The 26884-nt window shown below is 51.1% G+C and overlaps 1 protein-coding gene and 1 long non-coding RNA gene across 5 annotated transcripts; one reads left to right on the top strand and one right to left on the bottom strand.

Annotated features, from left to right (window-relative positions):
• Positions 1-1313: 1313 nt before the first annotated feature.
• On the bottom strand, positions 1314-14408 carry SPINT1 (serine peptidase inhibitor, Kunitz type 1). Of its 4 annotated transcripts, none has more exons than XM_055363398.2 (10): positions 13934-14408; positions 5714-5841; positions 5338-5476; positions 5036-5254; positions 4879-4905; positions 4443-4568; positions 4276-4326; positions 2902-3072; positions 2641-2688; positions 1314-2197 (listed from the first exon to the last, which is right to left on the bottom strand). In XM_055363398.2, the coding sequence occupies exons 1-10, from the start codon at positions 14406-14408 to the stop codon at positions 1992-1994; spliced, it is 1590 nt and encodes a 529-aa protein (XP_055219373.1). In that variant the 3' UTR covers positions 1314-1991. The 4 variants fall into 4 exon arrangements, with proteins under 4 accessions (XP_055219373.1, XP_055219376.1, XP_055219378.1 ...); XM_055363401.2 differs by having other exon boundaries at positions 5084-5254; XM_055363403.2 differs by lacking the exon at positions 4443-4568.
• A 268-nt stretch (positions 14409-14676) lies between these two features.
• Positions 14677-24726, top strand: LOC129527099 (uncharacterized). The gene is made up of 3 exons (XR_008672003.2): positions 14677-14784; positions 22039-22182; positions 24437-24726. It is a non-coding gene; the product is annotated as an uncharacterized lncRNA (long non-coding RNA).
• The last annotated feature ends 2158 nt before the right edge of the window (positions 24727-26884 follow it).

Genomic DNA, 26884 nt, shown 5'->3' with positions numbered 1-26884 from the left:
GCTTACTCAACATTTACTAAACTACAATTTACCAGGGAGCATGGGGTACCAGGAACCCAGACACAACTGGATGCCATCTGCGGCTCTGGGAGCTCACAACCCGGCAAGAAGACAGGCAGTAAAGGAAATAAGATGTGCTCTGGGCTCAGAGTGGTGTTAGCAGACACAGGGGTGTGAGGCAGGGAGTGTCCACCACCTGCGGTTGTGTGGGAGGGTTTTGAGCTTAGGCTGAGGCGTGCAAAACGGGGAGGTGGTCCATGAGAGCACGAGTCCAAAACCAGGTGTTATCCATCAAAACAAGGCCTGTCCCGGCGTGCTAAGAAGGTTCTGCTTCTTGATCTGGGTGCCTGCCTCAGAGGTGTGTGTCATTCTGGAAATTCACCGAGCTGTACACTTATAACTTCATATATGTACATTCATGGTAGTTGTACTTGCTTAAAATTTGCTTTTAAGTCCCCCCCCAACCCCCAGCAACCCCGATACCTCTTTTGTAAGACTAGACTCTGGGGATCCAGTCCTCCAATCTCAGCTCTAGGGCCTTGGGGAGGAAATTTCAATGAATTAGTTTCTTCACCTGTAAAATGCGGACGATTGTATTGTCATCACAAGGGCTGTGTGCAGCGCCAGCAACTCGAGATACGTAAAGCATTTAAATAGTGCGTCCTCTGCCCCTCTCAGCAGTATCAAATTTCTAATGATTGGCAGTGTCTGGCACAGAGGAGCTCAATGTAATTCACTGAATAAACGAGCGAATGAGCTCAAAGTATGACTTTTTTTTTTTTTTTTTTTTTTGGCACCGGGAGGTAGCTTGAACAAATGCAGGGGTGTGGGTTGGAGTGGCATGTCTCTACTAAAGGCTCCTGGGAAGGAGCTCAGAGCCTGGTTAGGGGGTGCTGCACTCCAGCGCAGAAGCCAGGGGCTTCTGTGGGGAGGGAGACAGCTAGTCACCTGGGCCCTAACGTGGAGGTAGGAGCCAAGGTGCCTGTGCACCCCTAACCCCAACCTCCAAATGAGCAGAATTGTGGAGAGCTCAGCCACTCAACAGGCTTGTGGAGAGGCTCACACCAGGACGAAATGCTGCACAGCAGCACTGCAGCCTCCCCACACTCGAGGCTGCCGTGGCCCGCTCACTCCTCCCCTCTGGTGGTCAAACATGGCACTGCTCTCCAAAGTCAGGGGCCAGGCCAGTTTCGAGAGAGACGATGGGAAAACCTGCTCAACAGGGTGGCTGAAGCCTGAACCAGCTGAACAGGACGGTCCCATCACCCCCCAGCAACCTTGTCCCTCTCCTGGCCCACAGAACAGAGCCAGAAACCCCACAAACCACTTTTATTACCCAGTGGGCGGGCTGGGCTGTGATGTTGGAGAACCTTGGGGGTGGGGGCTGCGGGATGCAGCTGAGCCTCTCTTGGCTCTGTCTGCCCGTCTAGGCCAGGGTGGGGCTAGTCAAGGGCAGAGAGCTCAATCTTGGGGAAAGAGGAAGAGAGGATAGAGAGGCCAGATAGGCCTCTTCCCCTCCTCTTCAACCATGCCACAGCATTAAATAAAAAGCAACTCTTTACAGCACAAACTACACATGGAAGTCCTTCCTCCCAGCCCTGGGCGCACAGCGTGGAAGAGGAGCTCGGGAGGACAGGGTTGGGGCCTCCAGGGTCTGACACCACCCCACTCCTCTTCCTAGCACCATGGGGTAGGGACAGGCAGCTTTGAGCAGAGGAAACAAAACTCCAACTTCCTCCAAACTCCTATGCAGGCAGGTCCATCTAGTCTGGTACTTCTGGCCCAAGGGTTTTCTGCTCCTTCCAAACCTTTGAGCTTTCTCAGGACGTAAGCTTAGCTGAGACTTCTCCAAGAGGGGCTGGAGCTCTGGTCTCTGAGGCACAGTGGGCCTGGGAAACAGGCAAGAGTCTGGTTCCAAAGTTTTTCTCAGCCCAGGCCTCTGCCTTGGCAAGCAGGAAGCAGGGCCAGGTGAGAGCCAGTGAGACCCAGGCTCAGAGGGGCCGGGTGGTGTGGTTATAGACCAGGTGCTCCGTGTCCTCGGTAGTGGAGACAGTGGAGCTGGCAGGGGTGGGTGGTGGGTGGTGGTGGTGTCCGTGGAAGTCCTTTCTCTGGTTCTTGAAGAAGCAGTAACCCAGGATGGCTACCACCACCACAATGCAGATGACCAGGAACACTGCGACAGCCATCTCCACAGAGCCTGGGAGAAGAAGGGGTAGAATAAGGGGCTCCCAGGGCCTGCCTGGTTCTGACACACACCCCCAATCTATGGAAGAGACCAAGTCAAATGGATGCCAGGTGTGGAAGGACATGGGCACCCGACTCAGACCTCCCACATATGAACAGCTGAACAGCTCTGTCCAGGAGCTCAGAGGAACTCTGGTGGGCCTCAGGTCTCAGCTCAAGTCGCTCTCCTTGCAGTTAACTTGGGGGAAGCCTGGGACGCTGCTGACAGACATCGGCACGCACTTTACTGTACTCCCTCCGTGTGTGGCAGGCATCCCTATTTGATTACTGTACTCTGTCTCTATAGGCCACCTTGGCATCCTTCTCAACACAGGTTAGGCTGTCACAACAGGTGGAGTTGATCCGTGAGTTGACACCTACATGCTAACCTCAGTTACAGGACACATCAGGGCTTACCTGTGCTGGGAATGGGGATTTCCCGCCTCAGGCCAAACACATCCTTCTCTGCAGAATGATGAGGGGAAAGACCAGTCAGTACTAAGGGCTCAGAGACTCAGCTGCTCCCCACTGCCCCAGACCTCACACTGGCATCCTCTCCCACTCCTACTCCAGGCACTCTGAGGATGGAGGGGTGACTCCCAAAGGCCTGGGGACAGAGTGGAGGCCACTGGCTAAGCCTTCCCCCATACATGCCCACCCTCTCACTGGCCCGCTCACTGGAGATGCCGCGACAAGACTCGAGGCACTGCTGCTCTTCCTCAAAGTTGTTCTTGTTGCCATAACAACCACCATAGGTAAAGCGGGCGCAGTGTTCGCTGAAGGGGTTGTAGTACCAGCGCGGGATGCTCTCCTTGCAGAGTCCTGTGTCTGGCAGGTCCACGCAGTGCCCTGGGGGGTATGGAGTAGGCTATGGTGAGCGAGTCCATGGCCTCCCTGCCACCTTCTGCTAGGCTCCACGTGGCTGCTGCCCAGCACCTCCCCACCCGCCATGGCTCAGGGAGGGCCTGAGAGGCCCCAAAACACCTGGCCCAGCTGCAGTGGTGCCAGAAAAGGGAAGACAAACCCTGGACAATAATTGTAGGCACAAAAGTAAACTATGCCGACTCATAGTTATTTCAATTTTCTTTCAGCTTTTCTGACTGGGTCACGGTCTCAGTTTTCCAACACTGGGTGGTTTACCTCTTTTTTTTAAGACAGTGTCTCGCTATGTTGCCCAGGTTGACCTCAAATTCCTAGGCCAAGTGATCCTCCCACCTCAGCCTCCCTAGTAGCTGGGATTCCAGGTGTAAGCCACCACGCCTGCCTGGTTTACCTTTCTTAAAAAAGAGGATGGGCCTCAGGGTCTGAGCCTTGGCAGGCAACAGCAACTAGCTAGAGCTTATTATTATTATTATTGTTTTGAGACAGGGTCTCACTCTGTTGCCCGGGCTGAGGTGCAGTGGTCCCATCTCAACTGACTGCAGTCTCTACCTCCCAGGTTCAAGTGATCCTCCTACCTCAGCCTCCTGAGTAGCTGGGAATACAGGAACGCACAACCACATCCGGCTAATTTTTGTATTTTTTGTAGAGATGGGGTTTTGCCATATTGCCCACGCTGGTCTTGAACTCCTGAGCTCAAGCAATCTGCCAGCCTCGGCATCTCAAAGCGCTGGGATTATAAGCGTGAGCCACCGCGCCTGGCAAGCTAAAACTTACTGTTTTATTATATTTATTTGTGTTGTTTTTCAATGTTTGGCAAGTAATAGTGGCTTCCCATTTATGGTAGTGATGTGAAAGTTCCTTTTTAATATATTACATTTAAAAAGTAACTGATTAAGTAAATAAGATCTGAGCAGTATGTGGTGGACATGGCTGAAATTATGAAGGTGTTCGGAGAATGAGTGATGCCTGGAAAACACAGAGCCACAGAAGAGAGCCCAGGAGCCAGCCAGGGAAGAAGCTGAGCCATCTGGAGAACTGGGAGCCCACCCTGGCTCTTTGTGCCCACAGGCCCGTACACCCAGCAGGCCCCTCAGGCACTGCTGGATGGAAATAGTGAGGATGGCAGTGTCAGCATCTGCCCTGATCCAGGGCACCTAGGGAGGATCTCACCTTTGTCACTGGGGAAATGGATGCGCTGGAGCTCGTCAAAGCCACTCGTGTCTGCAGAGAGGAAAGGTCAGAGTCTCAGACCCAACAAGGGTCTCCCAGGGGTTCAGGGCAAGGCTGTCAGGACCTCCCTGTCTGCTGCCCAACCCCCTCTATCCCCCAGGCCTCACATTTTTCACAGGCAGCCTCGTCGGAGGCGTCGGGGCAGTTGGGGGTGTCGTCACACTCCAGGAAACTGTCGATGCAGCAGCCATTGCTGCAGCGGAACTGGGTGGCCTGACAGGTGCCAGAGCACACTGGACGGGTGGAGGGGAGGTCAAGCTCAAGCAAAGAACAAGTGCCCAGGGCCCACCTTCTACTTGGCCCTCTCTGCCCAGACACAGCACATCCCCCATTCCCTTTCCACCAACCCCACTCCTGCCCCACGCAAACTGGGCGGATCCTCATAGGACGATGCTGGGCTGGAAGGGGTGGGATGTTTGTGGTCCTTCCACAAACTCTGAGGGGAGGAATGGCTCGGTCAAAGGCAGGCTGCTTAGGGGCATAGGGATGATATGGGCTAGAGATGTGGCGGGGATGGGGGATGGGGAGGGGAGTAAAGCCCACCTGGATGGCGCCTTTCCATGGAGGGGCCTGGGAGAGAGAACAGAGAATGAGAGGAGGCATGACCAGGCTCCAGTGGGGATGAGATAATTGGGGTGGGTGGGCAAGGGAGAACTCCCACCACCCACCTCCCTGGCCACAGAAGAGAGAGACCACTCACCCTGGGGGAAAGTCGCCTGAGCCCCAGAGCTGCCTCTCAAAGGCCCACCTTGCACACCCCGACAGGCTAGAATGCACTCTTCTTCCCGAAGGTAGTTGTTCTTGTTGCCCAAGCAGCCTCCATAAACGAAACTCTTGCAGATCTGCTCCGTGGGGTCATAGTACCAGCGTGGGAAAGAGCCCCGGCAGCGGCCCACCTTGTTGGATGCGAGGCAGTAGTCTAGAGGGGAGAGCTTATGAGGGGACTGTGCGGCCAATCCGCACAGCGGGGGCTCCAGGTGCTGCTCCTCACCCCTCCCTCACCTTCTGTCTGCCTGGTGGACAGCACAGTGACTGTGACGTTGGCCGTGTCCTCTGGGTGGTCTGAGCTAGTCACTGTCAGCTGGAACAGGTAGGTGCCTTCCTTGAGTCCCCACAGTTCCACCTGGTTTGGGTCTTTCCTCTGCACACAGGAGTGGCTATCAGGCTTGGGTACCCCCTGATGCCCTTGGGCTGCCCCAGGCCTGGCCAGACACACACCCACACCCCTGGGGAGGCCAGGGGGAGTTGGATTAAATGCATCTTCAGCCTCTCTCCACCCCATCCCATCCGGGGCCATTGGTTGGCACAGGGCCCCAGAAAGGGGCTCCCAGAAGGCTGGCAGGCAGAGGGCGGGGTCAGAGTCAGCCCAGTGTCTCACCTCTACCCTGACATCCGTGTCACCCCGCAGTAGGTGCCAATCTGCGTTTTCCACATCCTTCAGCACCAGGGGTTCCTGGGGTTGTACCTTCAAGTCTATGCCTGCCCAGGCCTTGGGGATCCCAGACCCTGGCGGGGAGAGAAAGTGAGATAAGGTCAATTCTCACTAGATGGACCAGGCTTCTCCCAGGAGCAAAGTGGGGTGGTGAAAGTATGGGCCCCACCTAGACCAAACTGGGACTCCACAGCCTGCATGGGGTGCGGGTGGGAGCCCCCAACAGAACCAGCTTCTTGATCTCTATTCAGAGAGAGCATGTTTTTGGTATACTGAAGATATTTTCATGTTGTAACCCACTTTCTTTCCTTTTTTTTTTTTTTTTTTGTTAGAGATGGGGTCTTGCTATGTTTCCTAGGCTGGAGCACAGTGACTATTCACAGACTCTATCATGGCCACTACAGCGTCAAACTCAAGCAATCCTCCTGCCTCGGCCTCGTGAGTAGCTGGGACTAAAGGTACAATTACCACACCCAGCTGTAAAACCCTCTTTCTGAAGCAAATTACTGAACAAACTGCCATCTGATCTTATTGAGTAAACACACACACACACACACACACACACACACACACACAGACACTTACTTGAGGGGATGGGCTTATTTCTATTTTCTACAATAGAAATACCTTAGACAGACTCGGCCTCCAGTTACAAGGGGTCCCGGGAGCCACGCCCTTCCTTGACTTGACAGTGCCTGTGTCTGAGGCTTCCCCACCTCAGGGTCAGGCATGGGGGTGGGTGACAAGCACAGTGCAGGATCCCTGCCTGTAGGGGGCTGAATGGTGGCCCCTCAAAGATATGTTCACATCTAACCCCTGGAACCCATAAACGTGACCTGATTTGGGAAAAGGGTCTTTGCAGAAGTAATTAGGATCTCCAGATGCGATCATCCTGGATTAGCTGGTTAGGCCCCAAATCCAACGACCAAGTATCCTTATAAGAAACAGAAGAGGAGAAGACAGAGTGAAGGAAGAGAAGGCCACGCGAAGACAGAGGCAGAGACTAGAGTGATGCAGCCACAGCCAAGGTACACCTGGGGCCACGAGAAGCTGGAAAAGACAAGGAAGGATTCTCTCCTAGGGTCTTTGGAGGGAGCACAGCCCTGCTGACACCTTGATGTGGGGCTTCTGGCCTCCAGAACTCTGCAAGAATAATTTTTTTGTTTTGTTTTGTTTTGTTTTTGAGATGGAGTCTCACTCTTTCATCCAGGCTGGAGTGCAGTGGCAGTTTTGGCTCACTGCAACCTCCGCCTCCAGGGTTCAAGCGATTCTCCTGCCTCAGCCTCCCGAGTAGCTGGGATTACAGGTGTGCACAACCATGCCCGGCTAATTTTTGTATTTTTAGTAGAGATGGGGTTTCACCACATGGGCCTGGCTGGTCTTGAACTCCTGACCTCAAGTGATCCTTCTGCTTCAACCTCCCAAAGTGCTGGGATTACAGGCATGAGCCACCACACCTGGCCAAATTTGTTTTAAGCCAACCAGTTCATAGCCATTTGTTACAGCAGCTCTAGGAAATTAATACGTTGCCCTTCAGGGGATTAGTCCAGTTGGGCAGATAAGACCCCACGACATGAAGCAACACGTGGACTAAACAAGGCAGTGGACATTCAGAGAAAGGAGGCCATGGCAGGCTAGGGGGATAAGGCAAGGCTTTCTGGAGGAGGGAGAAAGGATTTTTTGATTTTTTTGTTTTTGTTCTTGTTTGGTTGTTGGGAGAATGTAGGGTGTTGTTGAAAATGGCAGAACACAGCTGGGCGCGGTGGCTCATGCCTATAATCCCAGCACTTTGGGCAGCCAAGGCGGGCAGACACAAGATCAGGAGATTGAGACCATCCTGGCTAACACAGTGAAACCCCCTCTCTACTAAAATACAAAAAATTAGCTGGGCATGGTGGCACATGTCTGTAATCCCAGCTACTCAGGAGGCTGAGGCAGGAGAATCGCTTGAACCTGGGAGGCGGAGGGTGCAGTGAGCCGAGATCGTGCCACTGCACTCCAGCCTGGCAACAGAGCAAGACTCCGTTTAAAAAGAAAAAAGAAAATGGCAGAACACATGAGAAACCAAAGCAAGGAGTTAGGAATTTGCAAGGCCAGTTCGCTGGGCTTGAGTTGATCTTAAAGCACCCTGGAGGCCAGGCCAGGGTGTCTGGACACAGCAGGAGTAACATTCAAATATTAAACAACTGGTAGTACAGAAAGGGGACAGACACTGGCCGTGAGCAGTGGCGCAGAGTCCTGGAGGCTGCACCAGACATTGACCTCCTAGATACATGACAGAGGTCCAGGAGTTCAAAGGGAGGGGCCCAGGGCTTGGGCAGCAGGAGCACTCCTGAGCTCTGAGCAGCAGCTGTTTTCCCATCTGTTTGGAAGCATTCTGTGGAGCGAGGAGGCTGGCAAGTACACCAGTGCAGCGGTCCAGGGCAGATGCAACAGGAGTGGCCCAAATGCCAGAGCAGCCAAGGGAATGGAGATAAAGATGTCAGAAACAACGCTGGGCTGATGCTTCTGGCTTCTCCCCTGCCAGTCTCTGGGAACTGGGAAGGAAAAGCCAGGATACAGGCAGAAGGGAAACCGGATTTAGAGGGAACATATAGGTTAAGTCATAGAGAAGTTAAATTTGGGAGAAGGCAGACCATCCGGAACCAGCAGACAATGAGAGACAGGCAAGGGTTGGAAATAGAGGCACTGGCTGAGTGTATGCTGGGCAGCATGCTAGGTACTCTACCTGCATCAGCTATAGCTTAGCATCAGCTAAGCCTGCAGGCCAAAGCCAGCCCACCATCTCTTATATTTTGGAATGGATGAAAAAACAACAGCCGGGTGCGGTGGCTCACGCTTGTAATCCCAGCACTTTGGGAAGCGGGGTGGGTGGATCACCTGAGGTTGGGAGTTCAAGACCACCCTGACCAACATGGAGAAACTCCATCTCTACTAAAAATACAAAATTAGCCGGGTGTGGTGGCACATGCCTGTAATCCCAGCTGCTTGGGAGGCTGAGGCAGGAGAATTGCTTGAACTTAGGAGGCGGAGTTGTGGTGAGCCGGAGATCGCAGCATTGCACTCCAGCCTGGACAACAAGAGCGAAACTCCGTCTCAAAAAAAAAAAAAAAAGAAAGAAAGAAAGAAAAGAAAAAGAAAAAACAAAAGGAGAATCCTTTGTAATGACATGTGAAAAGCACATGAAATTCAAATTTGTGTCCATCGATTGGAACACAGCCTTGCCCACACATTTACATGTTGAGTACGGCTGCTTTCATGTAACAACAGCAGAGCTGAGTAGTCGCAAGTGGGACCCTATGGCCCACAAAGCCTAATAATTTCTATTTAGATCTTTACAGAAAAAGTTTATTGACCCCTGGAGTCCATGATGTACCTTCAAAACCAGCCTGCTACACCTACATTCTCACCCTCTTTTCAGATGAGAAAGTTGACACCAGAAAGATTAAATGGCTTGCTCAGAGTCATTCAGTTTCTAAAGGCAGAGCTGGGATTTGAACCAAGGTCTGTCAGACTCCACAGCAAATGCTCTCTCCAAAACGTAATTCTATAGGTTATCCACCCCCTCAGAGGTTGTGATTTTAATTGCTTTTATAATGTTGGGTTTTTAAATTTTGCTTTTCTAGTTTAGGTAATACATATATGACATAAAATTCAAAAGGTGGCTGGGTGTGGTGGCTCATACCTGTAATCCCAACACTTTGGGAAGCTGAGGCAGAAGGATGGCTTGAGCCAAGGAGTTTGAGACTAGCCTAGGCAACATAGTGAGACCTCATATTTACAAAATAAAAAATTAGCTAGGTGTGATGGTGTGATGGCTACTTAGCTATTCAGGAAGATGAGGTTGGGAGGATCGCTTGAGCCTGTGAGGTTGAGGCTGCAGCGAGCTGTGGTTACACCACTGAACTCCAGCCTGGGTGACAGAGTGAGACCCCATTTCTCTCTCTCTTTTTTTTTTTCTGAGACGGAGTGTTGCTCTGTTGCCCAGACTGGAGGGCAGTGGCGTGATCTTGGCTCACTGCAAGCTCCGCCTCCTGGGTTCACACCATTCTCCTGCCTCAGCCTCCCAAGTAGCTGGGACTACAGGCGCCCGCCACCACACCCGGCTAATTTTTTGTATTTTTAGTAGAGACGAGGTTTCACCGTGTTAGCCAGGATGGTCTCAATTTCCCGACCTCGTGATCCGCCTGCCTCAGCCTCCCAAAGTGCTGGGATTACAGGCGTGACCTACCGCGCCCAGCCCGACCCCATTTCAAAAAAAAAAAAAAAAAAAAAACCAGAAAAACCAAAACCAAAAGGTACAAAAGGCTAGTGAAAATTAAGTCACCTCTTCTCCTTAAGAAGGAACCTTCTCCATCAGGTTTATTACCCCAAAGGTATGTATGAGACAGAGAGAGAGAGAGAATATCAAGAGACAGTATTGGAATTCACAAGCATTTGAGTTCTTCATCTTGTTTTGCCCTTTATATATATTGGAAATCATTCCATAGCGACACATAAAGAGTTTCCTTTTGTTGTTGTTGTTGTATCATATTCATTGTATAAATGCACCACAATTTATAATTTATTTAAACAGTCCCTACCAGTTTCCTGATTTAGATTTTCTTTCTTTCTCTCCTAAGAACTAAACCATGCTGCCTTAGGGTTTATTATTATTATGAAAACAACATCACAGTATTCAATTATAGGATGTGTTGACAGACAATGCGATTGTTTCCAATTCTTCGTTATTATAAACAATACTACGGGGACTAACTGGCTGGTAAGTTGTTTTATCCATGTGTAGGTACAGCTGCAAGATGAATTCCTACAAGTGGAATTGTGCCCAGGGCTGTGTGCATTTAGGTTTGATAGATATTGCCCAACTACCCTCCACAGAGGCTCTCTAGAGAGTTTTTTCAAGTGTTAGAGTGAATGCAAAGAAAGAAGAGAAGGTAAAGAGCTAAGAACAGCTGGTAGGAGGCTGAGTCACAGGGATTCCTCTTTGATGAAGCAGAGAAAGCAGAGCCAATGGGGGACTCACAGAAGGTGGTTCTGGGGCTGAGAAGACCAGGATGCACAATGACAGCAAAAGGGATGGGAAAGGAGAGATTTCAGGAAGAAACATGTTGAATGTTTCAGAGGCCTACAAAAATAGTAAAAAGAGAACTGGATTCCAGGGATTAGGGAAAATAAGACAGGGATGAGCAGGAACGAAAAGTGGCTGTCTGGAGGCAACCTCCCAGCCCAGGGGCTTGGCTGACAAGCAGGAGAGCACCCTGAGAACACCTGCCAAGGGAGTAGCAAGCTGGGAGGAGCCCAGTCCTCCCTCCTTGCATTCTGTAGAAAGAAGACAGACTACTTAGCAGTCTGCCTAGCAGACAGACAGGCTAGCCCCACCAGGCCCCCAGAGTGGAAGTAGCATGCAGAGTGATGCATCAGACTTTGAGCTGAATCAGGGGCTGAATCCCACCCCCACACAACTCAGTCCTCTCCAAGCCCCAGCCCCCAGGACCAAGGAGCAGGTACCTTGCCTAACCACTCCCTTCTTCCCACCCGGAAGAGAGCAAAGGGCTAGAGTGGCAATAAAACCAGCCCCTCCCCCAGTTAGTTACCAAGTCTCAGGACCTCAGGGAAGTGCAGACTCCGCCTCCTAAGCCACTCCTTCATAGGACTGGGGAGGAGGAGAGGTGGGGAAGAGAAGGGGAGAAGAGGAAGTGCAAGCTGCTCCGCCTCCAGCTGCAGGAATCTGTACTGGCCTGGCCTGGCCACAGGCAGAAAGAGGAACAAACAAACCATTCTGGGGAGCATTTATCTATGCAATAGGAGAATCAAAGGTTTGGAAGCTGTCAGTGCCTGGGACCCATGTCACCCAACCCACCTCATCCACCCTAGCCCTTAATGGCTCTACCCTGTCATTACCCACCTCCAACCTCTCTAACTGGACCCAGCTGAGAATAAACCCCTTGACACACACACAGCTTTTTCCTCTTCCCAAAGCACTGCAGCACTCTAAGAATGGCCTAGAATGGCCTGGAGCTCATACTAAGTCCAAGCCCTACCTGCCTCCCTCAATGTCCCAGGAAATCCCCACTCCACCCTCTCTTGTGGCAAACAGGCAGGTCCTGGGGGTTTCCAGATGAGGATGGCTGGTCTCAAGACCATGGGGCCATAGTCCAGCTCAGCTCCCTGACCAGACTCCAGAATTTCACACTCTGGCCCTGGAGAGGGACTCCCATGGGGCCTCTGTGGAGCAGGAAGGGCATGGGCAACTCAGGTCAGTAAGAGTCATCACCACCTACACTTTCTGCTACTTCCTTGTGGAACAGGCTGCAGCCCTGGTCCAGTGGGACTTGGTGACCCAGACTGGCCCTCAGATATGTCCCCCTCCCATCCACAGGAATCCCCATCTCGCCTCTCCTCAGAGACCCAGGAGAGCTACTGGAAGGATAGGGAGGAAAGAGGACCCTCCTTAGCCTGGCAGAGAGACTAGCCCAGGAAAAGTCTGCGGAGGAAAGCCCTTTCTCCACTTTCCAGAACAGAGACCACCCCCAGATTTGGCCCAGCCCAGTTCTGGCCCTCAAACTCCCCAATCCCCGGTTCTGTTATCCACTGGGCTATTTTGGGTCAGAATGCTAGGTTTTTACCAGAGAGATGGTCTTGTGTGAAAAACAGCACAGGACTTTTTTTGGAGGTCTCCCCTGGGGTGAATCTCAGGCCTACCATTTATGGGCAGTGTTACCCTGGGCAAATTCTTTAACATGGGAGTCTCAGTTTCCTAATCTAACAAGTGGGATGACTGCTAGTAGCACCCTTTTTGGAAGTTGTTGCGATGAGGCCTGAGTGAGAGGATGTGTGGCACAGCAATCAGTAAGCTGTAAAGTGCTCACAGAGGTTATGAGAGGTGACCTACCCCTGCCCTGGAGCCCCACCTGGCCAGAACGGCAGGTAGAGAGAATGGGGGAACCAAGGCTCTGGACCGGCCCTGATCCCAGCAGACAGTTCAGTCCCGGGAAGAAAGAGGAGGAGCCCTGGCCTCCGCTTTGCCTTTATCCATGGAAGTAAACAAGGTTTGGCTACCAGATTCTAAGCAGGGAGAGCCCTGTCTGGCTCATGCGCATGCACACACACCTGCCTGGACAGCTGACATCCCTTCCCTACTAGGTATACATACCAACAGGCTGACTCACCCCTCAACCCTCCTCATCCCCCACCCCAGAGCCTCTAGGCTTCTGTGCCTACAACATCACTCCTCTCCCTTTGGATCAACCGCAGACTGGGCTTGTTTTCTAGTCTTGGATCTGGCAGTCTCCCTGGACCACCAAAAGGCCAATCCATTCCTAGGGGGTAGAGAGATGCTAAGCAGTCCCAAGTCCAGCCAGTGGAGGAGACTATGGCCAGGCTCACCTGACAGGGCATCGGTGTGCCCAGACCAGTGCTTGGCCAAGGTGCCTTTCTAGTCACCAGACCATCCAGACAGCTCACTCCTTCAATCAGCCTATCAGTGCCAGAGGTCAGGAGTCCTGGGGACTTCCTCTCCCCTCCAGTACACACAGCCCAGAGCCAAAGGCCTCCCTGTGAGCACCAGCCCATCACCTCTGAACATCCTGAGTTCAGGAGCCAGAGCCTGGGCCCTGCCCTCCCTACTCATGTCCCCTTTCATTTGTTTACTGTTTGTACTGCCTACTACCGATGTGAAGGCGATCTGGCTGCGACATCTGTCACCCCATTGATCGCCAGGCTTGATTCGGCTGTACTGCCTACTTCTAAGGAGGGCTTCAGGTAGAAATAATCCCAGCACTTTGGGAGGCCAAGGCGGGTGGATCACCTGAGTTCAGAAGTTCAAGACCAGCCTGGCCAACATAGTGAAACCCCGTCTGTACCAAAAAAAAAAAAATTAGCCGGGTCTGGTAGCGGGTGCCTGTAGTTCCAGCTACTCCGGAGGCTGAGACAGGAGAATCACTTGAACATGGAAGACGGAGGTTGCAGTGAGCAACCAGAGATTGCGCCATTGCACTCCAGCCTGGGCGACAAGAGCGAGACTCCGTCGCAAAAAAAAAAGAAAGAAAAAGAAAAAAAAAAGTGAACTCTCCTTAACTCCTCTCTGATGTTCGCCTCCCCTAGGACCCCCTAGCTAGTCCCTTTTTTGAGTCTCTCCAAACCCATCCATCTTGGCACCCTCCTCACCTCCAAAGCCCTGGGTCCGCAGCTGGCGGTAGGAGCGGTACACTTCCCTCGTGAGGTAGTTGATGAAGCCCTCCCTGGGCGCGAACTTGCACACGAAGTTCTGCTCGTAGAGGCAGTTGATGAGGAAGCAGGCGGCGATGGCGTCCTCCCCGCGGTCGGGCTGCAGCTCCACTAGCGCCAAGTTGCAGTTCTGGGTGGTGCAGCAGGCGCGCACGCAGTCCCAGCCCCGGCGCACGGTGGGGGACTCCAGGAAGGTGGCTCCGTTGCTGACCGAGGCGTTGGTGTCCAGCACGAAGGCAGGCACCCCGGCGGTAAAGCGGTTCAGGCAGTCGGCTCCCGCGGGCAGCTCAGGGGGCGCGGGCGGTGGCCCGGCCCGGGTGCCCTGGAGGCCGAGCGTGCACAGAAGCCACAAGGCGACGGCAGGGATGCCGGCCGGGGCGAGGCGGGCGCGGGCCATCGTCCTCGCAGGGGCCATCACCTTCCTCCCCAGGGGGGTCACCTTCAGAGCGCGGGCCTCTGGGTTCCGAGGGTGCTGGTGACCTGAGAGAAGGGAGGGGACAGAGGAGGAGACACACCTGATCAGCCCGGGAGACTTTGGAGGAGGCGGGCCGGCCGGGAGGAAGTGGCGGGGAAGGAGGGACCGGAGCACCCCAGGATCGAAGAGGGCGCACCGGCCCGGCCCTCCCACGCGCCCTCCAGGGACCCGGCAGCCAGACAGACGGACAGGCGGACCGCTAGGGAGCTCAAGTACCCGGACACACGCACGAGCGCAGAACAAAGGGCCGGACATGCTCCAGCCCGCTCCGCCTGCGCCTCGGCCTTGAGCGCGGGGGCCCGGGTTACCTGCGCAGGTGAGTTGGGTGGGGCCGGGTCCGCCGAGGTTCCGGTCCCAGCTTCCTGCGCGGCTCGGGCCGCGGCTTCCGCCTCGGTGCTTGGAGAGCTGGGGCTCCGCCGCCTTCTCCCCCTGGTTTCTGGTGAAACTGAGTCAGCGCCGTCGGGGCGGGGCCGACATTCACCCTTGCGCTGCCGGCCCCGCCCACGCCCGGTGCGCTGCGGCCGCCTCTAGCGCGGAGCTCCAGGCCCGGCCCGCCCCGCGGCCCCGCAGCCCTGGCGCCTCCCCGGCAGCCAGCTCCCCGGAGGGGCTCTCGGGCTCCACCCAGTCCAGCCTCACGAGGGAGCCCCGCGCCCGAAGCGCATCCCCAGCCGGCAGGGGACGCGGCCGGGACGCGAGGGTCCGGCCTCTGGGGTGGCGGCCTCCCGTCTTCCTTTCCCGCCGGGGCCTGCTTTCCCAGCCCCAGACCTGAGGCCCGATGCAAATGATCTTTCCGGCCCTCGGGAAATCATTTCCATTTCGTGGCGGGAAGGGAACCCAAAAGTTGCGTGGCTGCACCTGTGATAACTGGGATCCGGGATGTCTGCCTCACTGTCAGCTCCGGGAAGCCCTCCCTGCTGTCAGGGTGAGAAACGGAGGCCATTCCCCGCGTCCAGGCTCCCCTGCGTGCTCCACGGGGCTTCCCTGTTGTTCGAGGCCCCTCATCTTGTATGTACAGTTCGGTCCATTCCCTGCTATGGCTCATTGGACTGTTGCCCCCTTCCCTGGAGCCCAGGCTTCCTCTCTTTCACAAAGGGGACGCTGCTGGCCACTTTCTTCCAGGGAAATGTCATCCTTGGAAGCCTGGAGGTTCCAGTTCACGAAGTAGCTTAGTTAATGCCCTTCACGAAACAGTGGACTCCTTGAAGCCAAGCTCATTGCTCCTCCTGAGTAAAAAACTCTTAAGAGACCATTCTCTACGGCAAGGGTCTGAACAGGTGAAAGACGGATGAAGGCAGGGCTGGAGGAAGGAATCACATAGCATGCTCTCTTAAAATACAGATTCCAAACCTTTTCCTGATGGCTTAACAACCCCCAACCCAATGGGAACATTCTTCCCAGTTTCTCATCCAGAGCAGCTTTGCCTAGCAGATCCTGTGGCCAACCCTTGGATTTTGCTGAACTGCAACATCCTCCAGCTGCTCACATGATGCGTGTTGGGGTGGGAATCTGGGGCCTGTCTCCCTTTCTCTGGATTTTTAGGGTTTATCCACAGACCCTGGCACACTGGTGGATATACAACAATGATGGTATGCTGGGAGTGAAGAAAATGATTGTGCAGTCACTGGGAAGAAAGGGTTTTGTTGTGATTTGATTTCCCCTTATGGCTAACACATTCAAGAATTTTTTTTTTTTTTTTTTTTTATTGATCATTCTTGGGTGTTTCTTGCAGAGGGGGATTTGGCAGGGTCACAGGACAATAGTGGAGGGAAGGTCAGCAGATAAACAAGTAAACAAAGTTCTCTGGTTTTCCTAGGCAGAGGACCTTGCGGCCTCCCGCAGTGTTTGTGTCCCTGGGTACTTGAGATTAGGGAGTGGTGATGACTCTTAACGAGCATGCTGCCTTCAAGCATCTGGTTAACAAAGCACATCTTGCACCGCCCTTAATCCATTCAACCCTGAGTGGATACAGCACATGTTTCAGAGAGCACAGGGTTGGGGGTAAGGTCACAGATCAACAGGATCCCAAGGCAGAAGAATTTTTCTTAGTACAGAACAAAATGAAGTCTCCCATGTCTACCTCTTTCCACACAGACACGGCAACCATCCGACTTCCCAATCCCTTCCCCACCCTTCTCCCCCTTCTATTCCACAAAACCGCCATTGTCTTCATGGCCCGTTCTCAATGAGCTGTTGGGTACACCTCCCAGACGGGGTGGTGGCCGGGCAGAGGGGCTCCTCACTTCCCAGTAGGGGCGGCCGGGCAGAGGCGCCCCTCACCTCCCGGACGGGGTGGCTGGCCGGGCGGGGGGCTGACCTCCCCCCTCCCTCCCGGACGGGGCGGCTGGCCGGGTGGGAGGGCTGACCCCCCCACCTCCCTCCCGGACGGGGCGGCTGGCCGGGTGGGAGGGCTGACCCCCCCACCTCCCTCCCAGACGGGGCGGCTGGCCGGGCGGGGGGCTGACCCCCCACCTCCCTCCCGGACAGGGCGGCTGGCCGGGCAGAGGGGCTCCTCACTTCCCAGTAGGGGCGGCCGGGCAGAGGCGCCCCTCACCTCCCGGACGGGGGCGGCTGGCCGGGCGGGGGGCTGACCCCCCACCTCCCTCCCGGACGAGGTGGCTGGCGGGCGGAGACGCTCCTCACTTCCCAGACGGGGTGGCTGCTGTGCGGAGGGGCTGCTCACTTCTCAGACGGGGCGGTTGCCAGGCAGAGGGTCTCCTCACTTCTCAGACGGGGCGGCCGGGCAGAGACGCTCCTCACATCCCGGACGGGGCGGCAGGGCAGAGGTGCTCCCCACATCTCAGACGATGGGCGGCCGGGCAGAGACGCTCCTCACTTCCCAGATGTGATGGCGGCCGGGAAGAGGCGCTCCTTGTTTCCTAGATGGGATGGCGGCCGAGCAGAGACGCTCCTCACTTTCCAGGCTGGGCAGCCAGGCAGAGGGGCTCCTCACATCCCAGACGATGGGCGGCCAGGCGGAGACGCTCCTCGCTTCCCAGACGGGGGGGCGGCCAGGCAGAGGCTGCAATCTCGGCTCTTTGGGAGGCCAAGGCAGGCGGCTGGGAGGTGGTTGTAGCGAGCCGAGATCACGCCACTGCACTCCAGCCTGGGCGCCATTGAGCATTGAGTTAACGAGACTCCGTCTGCAATCCCGGCACCTCGGGAGGCCGAGGCTGGCAGATCACTCGCGGTTGGGAGCTGGAGACCAGCCCGGCCGACACAGCAAAACCCCGTCTCCACCAAAAAAATATGAAAACCAGTCAGGCGTAGCGGCGCGCGCCTGCAATCGCAGGCACCCGGCAGGCTGAGGCAGGAGAATCACGCAGGGAGGTTGCAGTGAGCTGAGATGGCAGCAGTACCGTCCAGCTTCGGCTCGGCATCAGAGGGAGACCGTGGAAAGAGAGGGAGAGGGAGACCGTGGGGAGAGGGAGAGGGAGAGGGAGAGCTTTTTTTTTTTTTTTTTGAGACGGAGTCTCGCTCTGTCACCCAGGCTGGAGTGCAATGGCACGATCTCGGCTCACTGCAACCTCTGCCTTCCGGATTCAGGCAATTCTGCCTCAGCCTCCCAAGTAGCTGGGCTTATAGGTGCGCACCACCACGCCCAGCTAATTTTTGTATTTTTAGTAGAAACGAGGTTTCACCTTTTTGGCCAGGCTGGTCTTGAACTCCTAACCTCAGGTGATCCACCCACCTTGGCCTCCCAAAGTGCTAGGATTATAGGCGTGAGCCACTGCGCCTGACCTCAAGAATCTTAATACAGGGGAATATTACCTTATGGTAATATTACATCACCATAAATTTATCCTTACATCCATTATACACACCATTATAAAAACCAACATGAATTCAGCACTGACAATGTCCAAACTCTGTTCCTAAGCACTGCCCACATATTACCCTATACTCAAAACAAACCTAGGGAGGTAGTATTTTTAGCCCCATTTTACAAATGAGCAAACAGGCTCAGACAGGTAAACTGACTTGTCAGGTCTTTCAGCAGTGAAGCAGCAGAGTAGGGATTGGAGCCCGAGCAGGCCAATTCCATGGCTTCAGTGCTTAAAGCCTGGGCTTTATGGCCCTTGCAATTCTGACTTCATCTGGAAGTTCTGCCCTCACCTCAGATTCAACTTGCTTACACCCATAACTCACTTTCAAGTGGTGAGCAGCCACCATTTGTTGAGATGCCCACTGTGTTCCCTCCAGGCACTTGACATAGGATTGCTAATGCTCAGGACAACTCTGAAAATTGTTTCCACTTTGCAGAAAGGTTCACTGACTCCATCAAGGTCAGGTAGTGAACGAAGAGTGGTGACAGGTTGTAGAGAAGTTGAACTTGTGAGCTTCAGACTCAGACTACTGGATTTAGCTCTTGCATCTGCCACTTACTATTCGTGTGGCCTTGTGCAAGTTATTTGATCTCTCTGCCTTAGTCTCCTTGAATGGGAAGTGGGGCTTCATAGGGTTTTTTATGAGGATTAATTGAGTTAATGCAGACAAAGCATTTGACACCAAGAGTTCTCAATAAATGTTACTTGAAACGACAACAACAACAACAACAACAACAAAAACACATGGTGGTGAGGATGCAGAGAAAAGGGAACGCGTATACATTGTTGGTGGGAATGTAAATCAGTTCAGCCACTGTGGAAAGCAGCTTGGAGATTTCTCAAAAACTTAGAACTACCATTCAACTCAGCAATCCTATTACTGGGTATATACCCAAAGGAAAATATATTGTTTTTCCAAAAAGACACATGCACTTGTACGTTCATCACAGCACTATTCACAATAGCAAAGACATGGAATCAACCTAGATGCCCATCAGTGATGGATTGCATAAAGATAATGTACTTCATACATACCATGGAATACTATGCAGCCATAAAATTAACAAAATCATGTCCTTTCCAGCAATACGAATGCAGCTGGAGGCCATTATCCTAAGCAAATTAAGGCAGGAACAGAAAACCAAATACCACATATTCTCACTTATAAATGGGAGCTAAGCATTGAGTACACATGGACATAATGATGAAACAGTAGACACTGAGGACTACCAGAAGAGAGAAGGAGGGAGGGGAGCATGGGGAGCATGGGGAGCGTGGGCTGAAAAACAACCTTTTAGGTAATATGCTCACTACCTGGGTGACAGGCTCATCTGTACCCCAAACCCTATACCCATGTAACAAACCTGCATGTGTACCCACTGAATCTAAAATAAAAGTTGAGGCCAGGTGCAATGGCTCATGTCTGTAATCCAAGCACTTTGGGAGGCCGAGGCGGGAGGATTGCTTGAGGCCAGGAGTTCAAGACCAGCCTGGGCAACATGGCAAGACCCCGTCTCTATAAAAAAAAATACAAAAAATTAGCCAGGCATAGTGGCACATGCCTGTAGTACCAGCTACTCAGGAGGTTGAGGTGGGGGGGATTGCTTGAGCCGGGGAGGTCAAGGTTGCAGTGAGCTATGATCATGCCACTGCACTCCAGCGTGGGTGAAAGAACTAGACCCTGTCTCAAAAATAAGTAAACAAAATAAAAGTCGAAATGATTCTTTTAAAAAAGTGACAGAGCCAGGATTGTATCTGAAGTCTTTTTGACATTAAAAGCCATACTTTCCATACTACCTTATGCTGCTTCTTACATACTAATAAGAAAAACTACATGTGAAGAGAAGAAAGACTATAAGTTATGCCATCAAAGTAGGGAAAGTGATGGTATTTGAATGGTGAGACTGTAGGATAACATTTCTTCTTTCTAGTTTTAAAAATATTTTCCAAGATCCCTTCAGTGAACATGGGATGCTTCCATAATGAAGAGAGAGACACGCCGTGATGACCTCCACATACCATATTTGATGACAGTCTTCCTTGGTAATCACTCACATCCATCTCTTGTCTGTTTCCACTGCTGCCCTTAATCTAGGCTCTGTGCCAGCTTCCTGATGGAACTCCAGGCCACCCTGCACACTGCCATGTGGTTCCCTCCTCCAGCCCTGCCTTCATGTTCCTCACCTGTTCAGACCCTCAGTCATCCCCAAGAACTTCTCTGGCAGAGTGTACAGAGCCAACTGTTCCCTGGACCGACTCATGAAGTTCAGTATTCGCTTAGGCAGAGAGTGTCAGAGCTGTCAGAGGAGACTCAGCTAAAACCCTTCCCCTGGCTGGGCACCGTGGCTTACGCTTGTAGGCCCAACACTTTGGGAGGCCAAGGCAAGAGGATTGCTTGAGGTCAGGAGTTCGAGACCAGCCTGGGCAACATAGTGTCTGAAAAAATAAATTTTAAAAAACAACCCAGCCGGGCACGGTGGCTCACGCCTGTAATCCCAGCACTTTGAGAGGCCAAGGTGGGTGGATCACGAGGTCAAGAAATTGAGACCAGCTTGGTCAACATGGTGAAACCCCATCTCTACTAAAAATACAAAAATTAGCTGGCTATGGTGGCAGGTGCCTGTAGTCCCAGCTACTCGGGAGGCTGAGTCAGGAGAATCGCTTGAATCCGGGAGGCGGAGATTGCAGTGAGCCAAGATCGCGCCACTGCACTCCAGCCTGGCGACAGAGCGAGACTCCAGCTCAAAAAATAAAATAAAATAAAATAAAAAATAAAAAAACTCTTCCCCTTACATACAGCAAACTGCGGCCCAGAGATTTGGCCTTGGTTTGTTCATAGACACAGGGCCAGCTCCAGACCTCAGGTCTCTTGACTGCCAATCTTAGGCCCTTTCCTTGATTTGAGCTGCCTTCCTGCAAAGTATTTGCAAATGATATTGTTTTTTAATTCTATACTGTGGGCCCAAGGGGAGTTCACTCTTCTCTTTTCTTTTCTTTTTTCTTTTCTTTTCAAGATGGAGTCTCGCTCTGTCACCCAGGCTGGAGTGCAGTGGCATGATCTCGGCTCACTGCAACCTCCGCCTCCCAGGATCAAGTGATTCTCTTGCCTCAGCCTCCCAAGTAGTTAGGACTGCAGGCACCTGCCACCATGTCTGGCTGTTTTTTTTATTTTTTGGTGGAGATGGGGTTTCACCATGTTGCCCAGGCTGGTCTTAAACTCCTGACCTCAAATGATCCACCCACCTCGGCCTCCCGGAGTATTGGGATTACAGGCATAAGCCACCGTGCCCGGCCAAGGCTATATAGCTCTTTTCTTAGGCCACGTAGCTCACTCTTTTCTTAGGCTGTGTAGTTCACTTTCCCAGTGCAAACTTTGGGAAAAGCTCTGTGCCACAGGCTCCGTTCCTGTTTGCCACATCACAAATACCAATCATTGCTCTAAGGAGTGGATGATTTGATGAGAATATTCAGTTCTTACACCACTACTAGAGGAGGAACACTGACTGCCTTGTCGTGGATGTGGTCTGGCAGTTTCTGTAGGTAGGAGTGGTAGATTGTCTACAAATGTGGCCACCGACAGTGCCTCCCATTCCTGTGTGTGCATGCTGCTTCTCCCACTAGAAGGTGTCTTTTACTTTCCTTCTCTTTGAATCTGGAACTTGCCTTGACCAGTTGGACCTAGAAGAAGTGGGGCCCTGTGACTTCCAGGCCTTACGAAATCTTGTAGCATTGTTTTTCCCTTTTAGAGCCAGCTGTGATGTAAAGAAGTTTGTGCTGCATGAGAGAGATAGCACCTGAAGAAAATGAGGCCCTGGAGGATGAGAGACTCTAAAGGAAAAGGGAAGGGCCTGCTGTCTTCCAGCCACACCAGCCCCCAACTGAGAAGCTGGGTGAGGCCATCTTGCATCTTTAGCCCCAGTCAAGTTACCTCAGCAGAGACTAGCTGACCTTGCCAAGCCCTGCCCAAGTTACAGAATCATGAGCAAATAAATGGCTGTTTCTGTCTTAAGCTTTTAAATTTTGGGGGTGGTTTATGTGTCAATAATAACTGAAACAGGTAATATATACAGAATAAACTTTAGTTTTAATAATCTAAGTAAAAGCCCACTAATTCATTATGCAGAAAAAAGTGATTTTTTTGAGACGGGGTCTCGCTCTGTTGCCAGGCTGGAGTGCTGTGGCACAACCATAGCTCACTGCAGCCTCCACCTCCCTGGTTCAAGCGATCCTCCCACCTCAGCCTCCCGAGTAGTTGAGACCACAGGTATGTGCCACCACACCCGACTAATTTTGTAAATTTTTTGTAGAGATGGGGTCCCGCCATATTGCTGAGGCTGGTCTCTAACTTCTGGGCTCAAGCCATCCTCCTGCCTCAGCCTCCCAAAGTATTGGGATTACAGGTGTGAGCCACTGTGCCCAGCCAATTTAACTTTTATTTTAAAAAGACAGCCCCTCACAGATACTGCTACAGCTCTGTTAAATCAAATTTAGCCTCCTTACATATTTTAAGTTTGACGTAAAGCTTTCTCTGTACATAGTGAACTATCTCCTAAATGGAGGTATAAACAGCCTGTAATCTACCCTTGTGCCAAACACCAAGTTTTGGCCAATCAAAAGGGGCCAACTGTTCAAACCCTCTTCAAATAAGGCAAACACTGAGCTGTAACCAATCTGGCTGTTTCTGTCCCTCATTTCCATTTTCTGTACATCACTTTCCTTATTCTGCCCATAAATCTCTGAGCCTACTCTGGCTCAGAATGCTGCCCAATTTACCAATAGTACTTTGCTAAATTAAACTCTTAAATTTAATTTGACTATGGATTTTTTTTTTTTTTTTTTTGAGACAGAAATTTGCTCTTGTCGCCCAGGCTGGAGTGCAATGGCGCAATCTCAGCTCACCACAACCTCCATCTCCCGGGTTCAAGCGATTCTCCTGCCTCAGCCTCCCGAGTAACTGGGATTACAGGCATGCACCACCACACCTGGCTAATTTTGTATTTTTAATAGAAACGGGGTTTCTCCATGTTGGTCAGGCTGGTCTCGAACTCCTGACCTCAGGTGATCTGCCCACCTCAGCCTCCCAAAGTGCTGGGATTACAGGCGTGAGCCACCGCGCCTGGCCTAATTTGGCTATGGATTTTCTTTTAACAGCCCTTAAAGGGGTTTTTTTTTTTTTTTTGAGATAGAATTTTGCTCTTGTTGCCCAGGCTGGAATGCAATGGCTCGATCTCAGCTCACTGCAACCTCCGCCTCCCGGCTTCAAGTAATTCTCCCTCAGCCTCCTGAGTAGCTGGGATTACAGGCATGCGCCACCATGCCCGGCTAATTTTGTATTTTTAGTAGAGATGGGGTTTCTCCATGTTGGTCAGGCTAGTCTCGAACTCCCAACTTCAGGTGATCCACCCACCTCGGCCTCCCAAAGTGCTGGGATTACAGGCATGAGCCACCGCACCCATCCTGTTTTTATTTTATTATTTTATTTTATTTTATACGTTCTGGGGTACATGTGCAGGATGTGCAGGTTTGTTGCATAGGTAAATATGTGCCATGGTGGTTTGCTGCACCTATCAGCCCATCACCTAGGTATTAAGCCCCGCATGCATTAACTATTTATCCTGATGCTCTCCCTCCCTCCAACCTACCCCACAGGCCCCAGTGTGTGTTGTTCCCCTCCCTGTGTCCTAAAGGGTTATTTTTGAGGAATTACTCTAATGTCAGAAATGCTCACATGAGGGTGGAGGGTACAGGGAGGTGATAATGAAAGGATACAATGCCTCAGGAGGAAGTTTGATATTTTTGTTTGAGATCTATTGTACATGGCAAATATAACTAATAATTGAGTACTGTACATTTCAAAATTGCTGAGAATAAATTTCAAATGTTTTCATTATTAAAAATATTAAACATTTAAAAAAAATGTTCACAATATTCCATGGTGGTAGGTTGCTTCTAAATGGCTCCCAGTGATCCATACCTCCTGGTACTCATGCCTTGTATAATTTCCTCTCCTTGAGTGTAGTTGGACCTAGTGACTTGCTTCTAATGGATAGAATCAAGCAAAAGTCATAGGATGTCACTTCCTGGATTTGGTTACAAAGACTGTAACTTTCTCTCTCTTTGTCTCTCTCTCTCTCTCTCTCTTAGTGCCCTTGGTGTGGTGGAAGCAAGGTGCCATGTGATAAGTAAGCCTCCAGAGAGGCCTGCGTGGCAGGATCCAGTGTCTCTAGCCAACAGCATATGGGGACCTGAGACCTGCCAACACCCTTGTGAGTGAGCCTGGAAGTGGACCTCCTGCTCTTGAACCTTGAGGTGACTATAGTGCTGGCTGACACCTTGACTGCAGTCCCTGAGCTGGGGGGCCCAGCTGATCTACTCCCAGAATCCCCCCTACTAAAACAGTGATATAATAAATGCTTATTGTTTCAAGCTGGTAACTTTTGGAATGCATTCACTGAAAAAAATTAGAATATCAAACTATAAACCGTTTACTTAGTCAACTTTTTGGGGAACTAATATGGCCATAAATATCAAACCTCCTACAATTTTGCACATTCTTTGACTTTGTAGTTCTACATCTATAAACTTCTCTTAAGGGAAATCATGGATGCTAACAAAGAAATAGTTACAAAAATGTTCAGCAGAGGAGCACTATTTATAATGGCAAATTGGTGGTGATCCATATATCCAAAGATGGGATTGAGTGACTAAATCATGGAATCACTTCTAATAGAACAGGTTGGGATTCATTAGTGAGTTTTAAAAACAGTAAAGGGATTTGCCACTGGCATTTGAAAAGACAAAATAAAATGAAATAGAATGAAAAATATCAGAGTAAGGACAAGTTTTGCTTCATAAGAAATTTAGCTTTATATATGTACATGTGTACATTGTGATATTAAATTCCTTACTCTGAGTCATGGTCCAAATTTTGAATAACTGCAGTGTTAATAAAAGATGTATATAAAACTACTTAGGCCAGGCACAGTGACTCATGCCTGTAATCCCAGCACTTTGGGAGGCCAAGGCAGGCGGATCACCTGAGGTCAGGAATTCAAGACCAGCCTGGCCAACATGGTGAAACCCCGTCTCTACAAAAATAGGCTGGGCGTGGTGGCTCATGCCTGTAATCCCAGCACTTTGGGAGGCCGAGGTGGGCAGATCACCTGAGGTCAGGAGTTTGAGACCAGCCTGGCCAACATGGTGAAACCCCATCTCTACTGAAAATACAAAAATTAGCTGGGCGTGGTGTCAGGCGCCTCTAATCCCAGCTACTCGGGAGGCTGAGGCAGGAGAATCGCTTGAACCCAGGAGGTGGAGGTTGCAGGGAGCCGAGATCGCGCCATTGCACTCCAGCCTGAGGGACAAGAGCGAGACTTTGTCTCAAAAAAAAAAAAAAAAAAAAATTAGCTGGGCATGATGGCATGTGCCTGTAATCGCAGCAATCAGGAGGCAGGGGAATCACTTGAATCTGGGAGGCAGAGGTTGCAGTGAGCTGAGATCACACCACCGCACTCCAGCCTGGGCGACAGAATGAGACTGTCTCAAAAAATAAATAAATACAACTACTTAATGACATAAAATGTAACCAAAATATATTAAGTTATAAAAATGTATTCATAATGTTACAAAATGATCGAATTTTGTGAAAACCCAAACTATGTGAAAAAAATGGAAAGTAAATACACCAGATAATTTATACTTTTCTTTGTTCATTTGTATTTTAGAGTTTTCCACAATGAGCACATCTTCTTAAAAATCCATTTCTTGAATAATCATACTAATTTAAAAGTTTTCCAAATAACTGTATATAGTATTTAACTATGTTAAATATATATGCATAGAGGGCCGGGTGCGGTGGCTCACGCCTATAATCCCAGCAGTTTGGGAGGCCGAGGCGGGCAGATGACCTAAGGTCAGGAGTTTGAGACCACCCTGCCAACATGGTAAAACCCCGTCTCTACTAAAAATACAAAAATTAGCTGGGCGTGGTGGCAGTTGTCTGTAATCCCAGCTACTTGGGAGGCTGAGGCAGGAGAATAGCTTGAACTGGGGAGGCAGAGGTTGAAGTGAGCTGAGATCACACCACTGCACTCCAGCCTGGGTGACAGAGCAAGACTCCATCTCAAAAAAAAATATATATATATATATCATATATATTTTTTATATATGATATATATAAAATATATATATCATATATATCATATATATCATATATAATATATATCATATATAAAATATATATATGATATATATAAAATATATATATCATATATATCATATATATATAAAGACTGGAAAAAATAGACAAGAAAGAAACTTGTCAGAATGTTAGTGGTGGTGGTTTTTGTCTGGTGGGATTATGGGAAATTTTGAATGTTTAAAAAAAATTTTTTTTTGGGACAGAGTCTTGCTCTGTCGCCCAGGCTGGAGTACAGTGGCACAATCTAGGCTCACTGCAACCTCCGCCTCCCAGGCTCAAGACATTCTTCTGCCTCAGCCTCCCGAGTAGCTGGGATTACAGGCACGTGCCACCATGCCCAGCTAATTTTTTGTATTTTTAGTAGAGATGAGGTTTCACCATGTTGCCCAGGC

This window comes from Gorilla gorilla, chromosome 16 (assembly GCF_029281585.2).
Source record: "Gorilla gorilla gorilla isolate KB3781 chromosome 16, NHGRI_mGorGor1-v2.1_pri, whole genome shotgun sequence".
In the NCBI taxonomy this organism is placed as follows: Eukaryota; Metazoa; Chordata; class Mammalia; order Primates; family Hominidae; genus Gorilla; species Gorilla gorilla.
The sequence above is the reverse complement of the archived record's forward strand: the minus strand, read 5'-3'. Positions and strand labels throughout refer to the sequence as shown.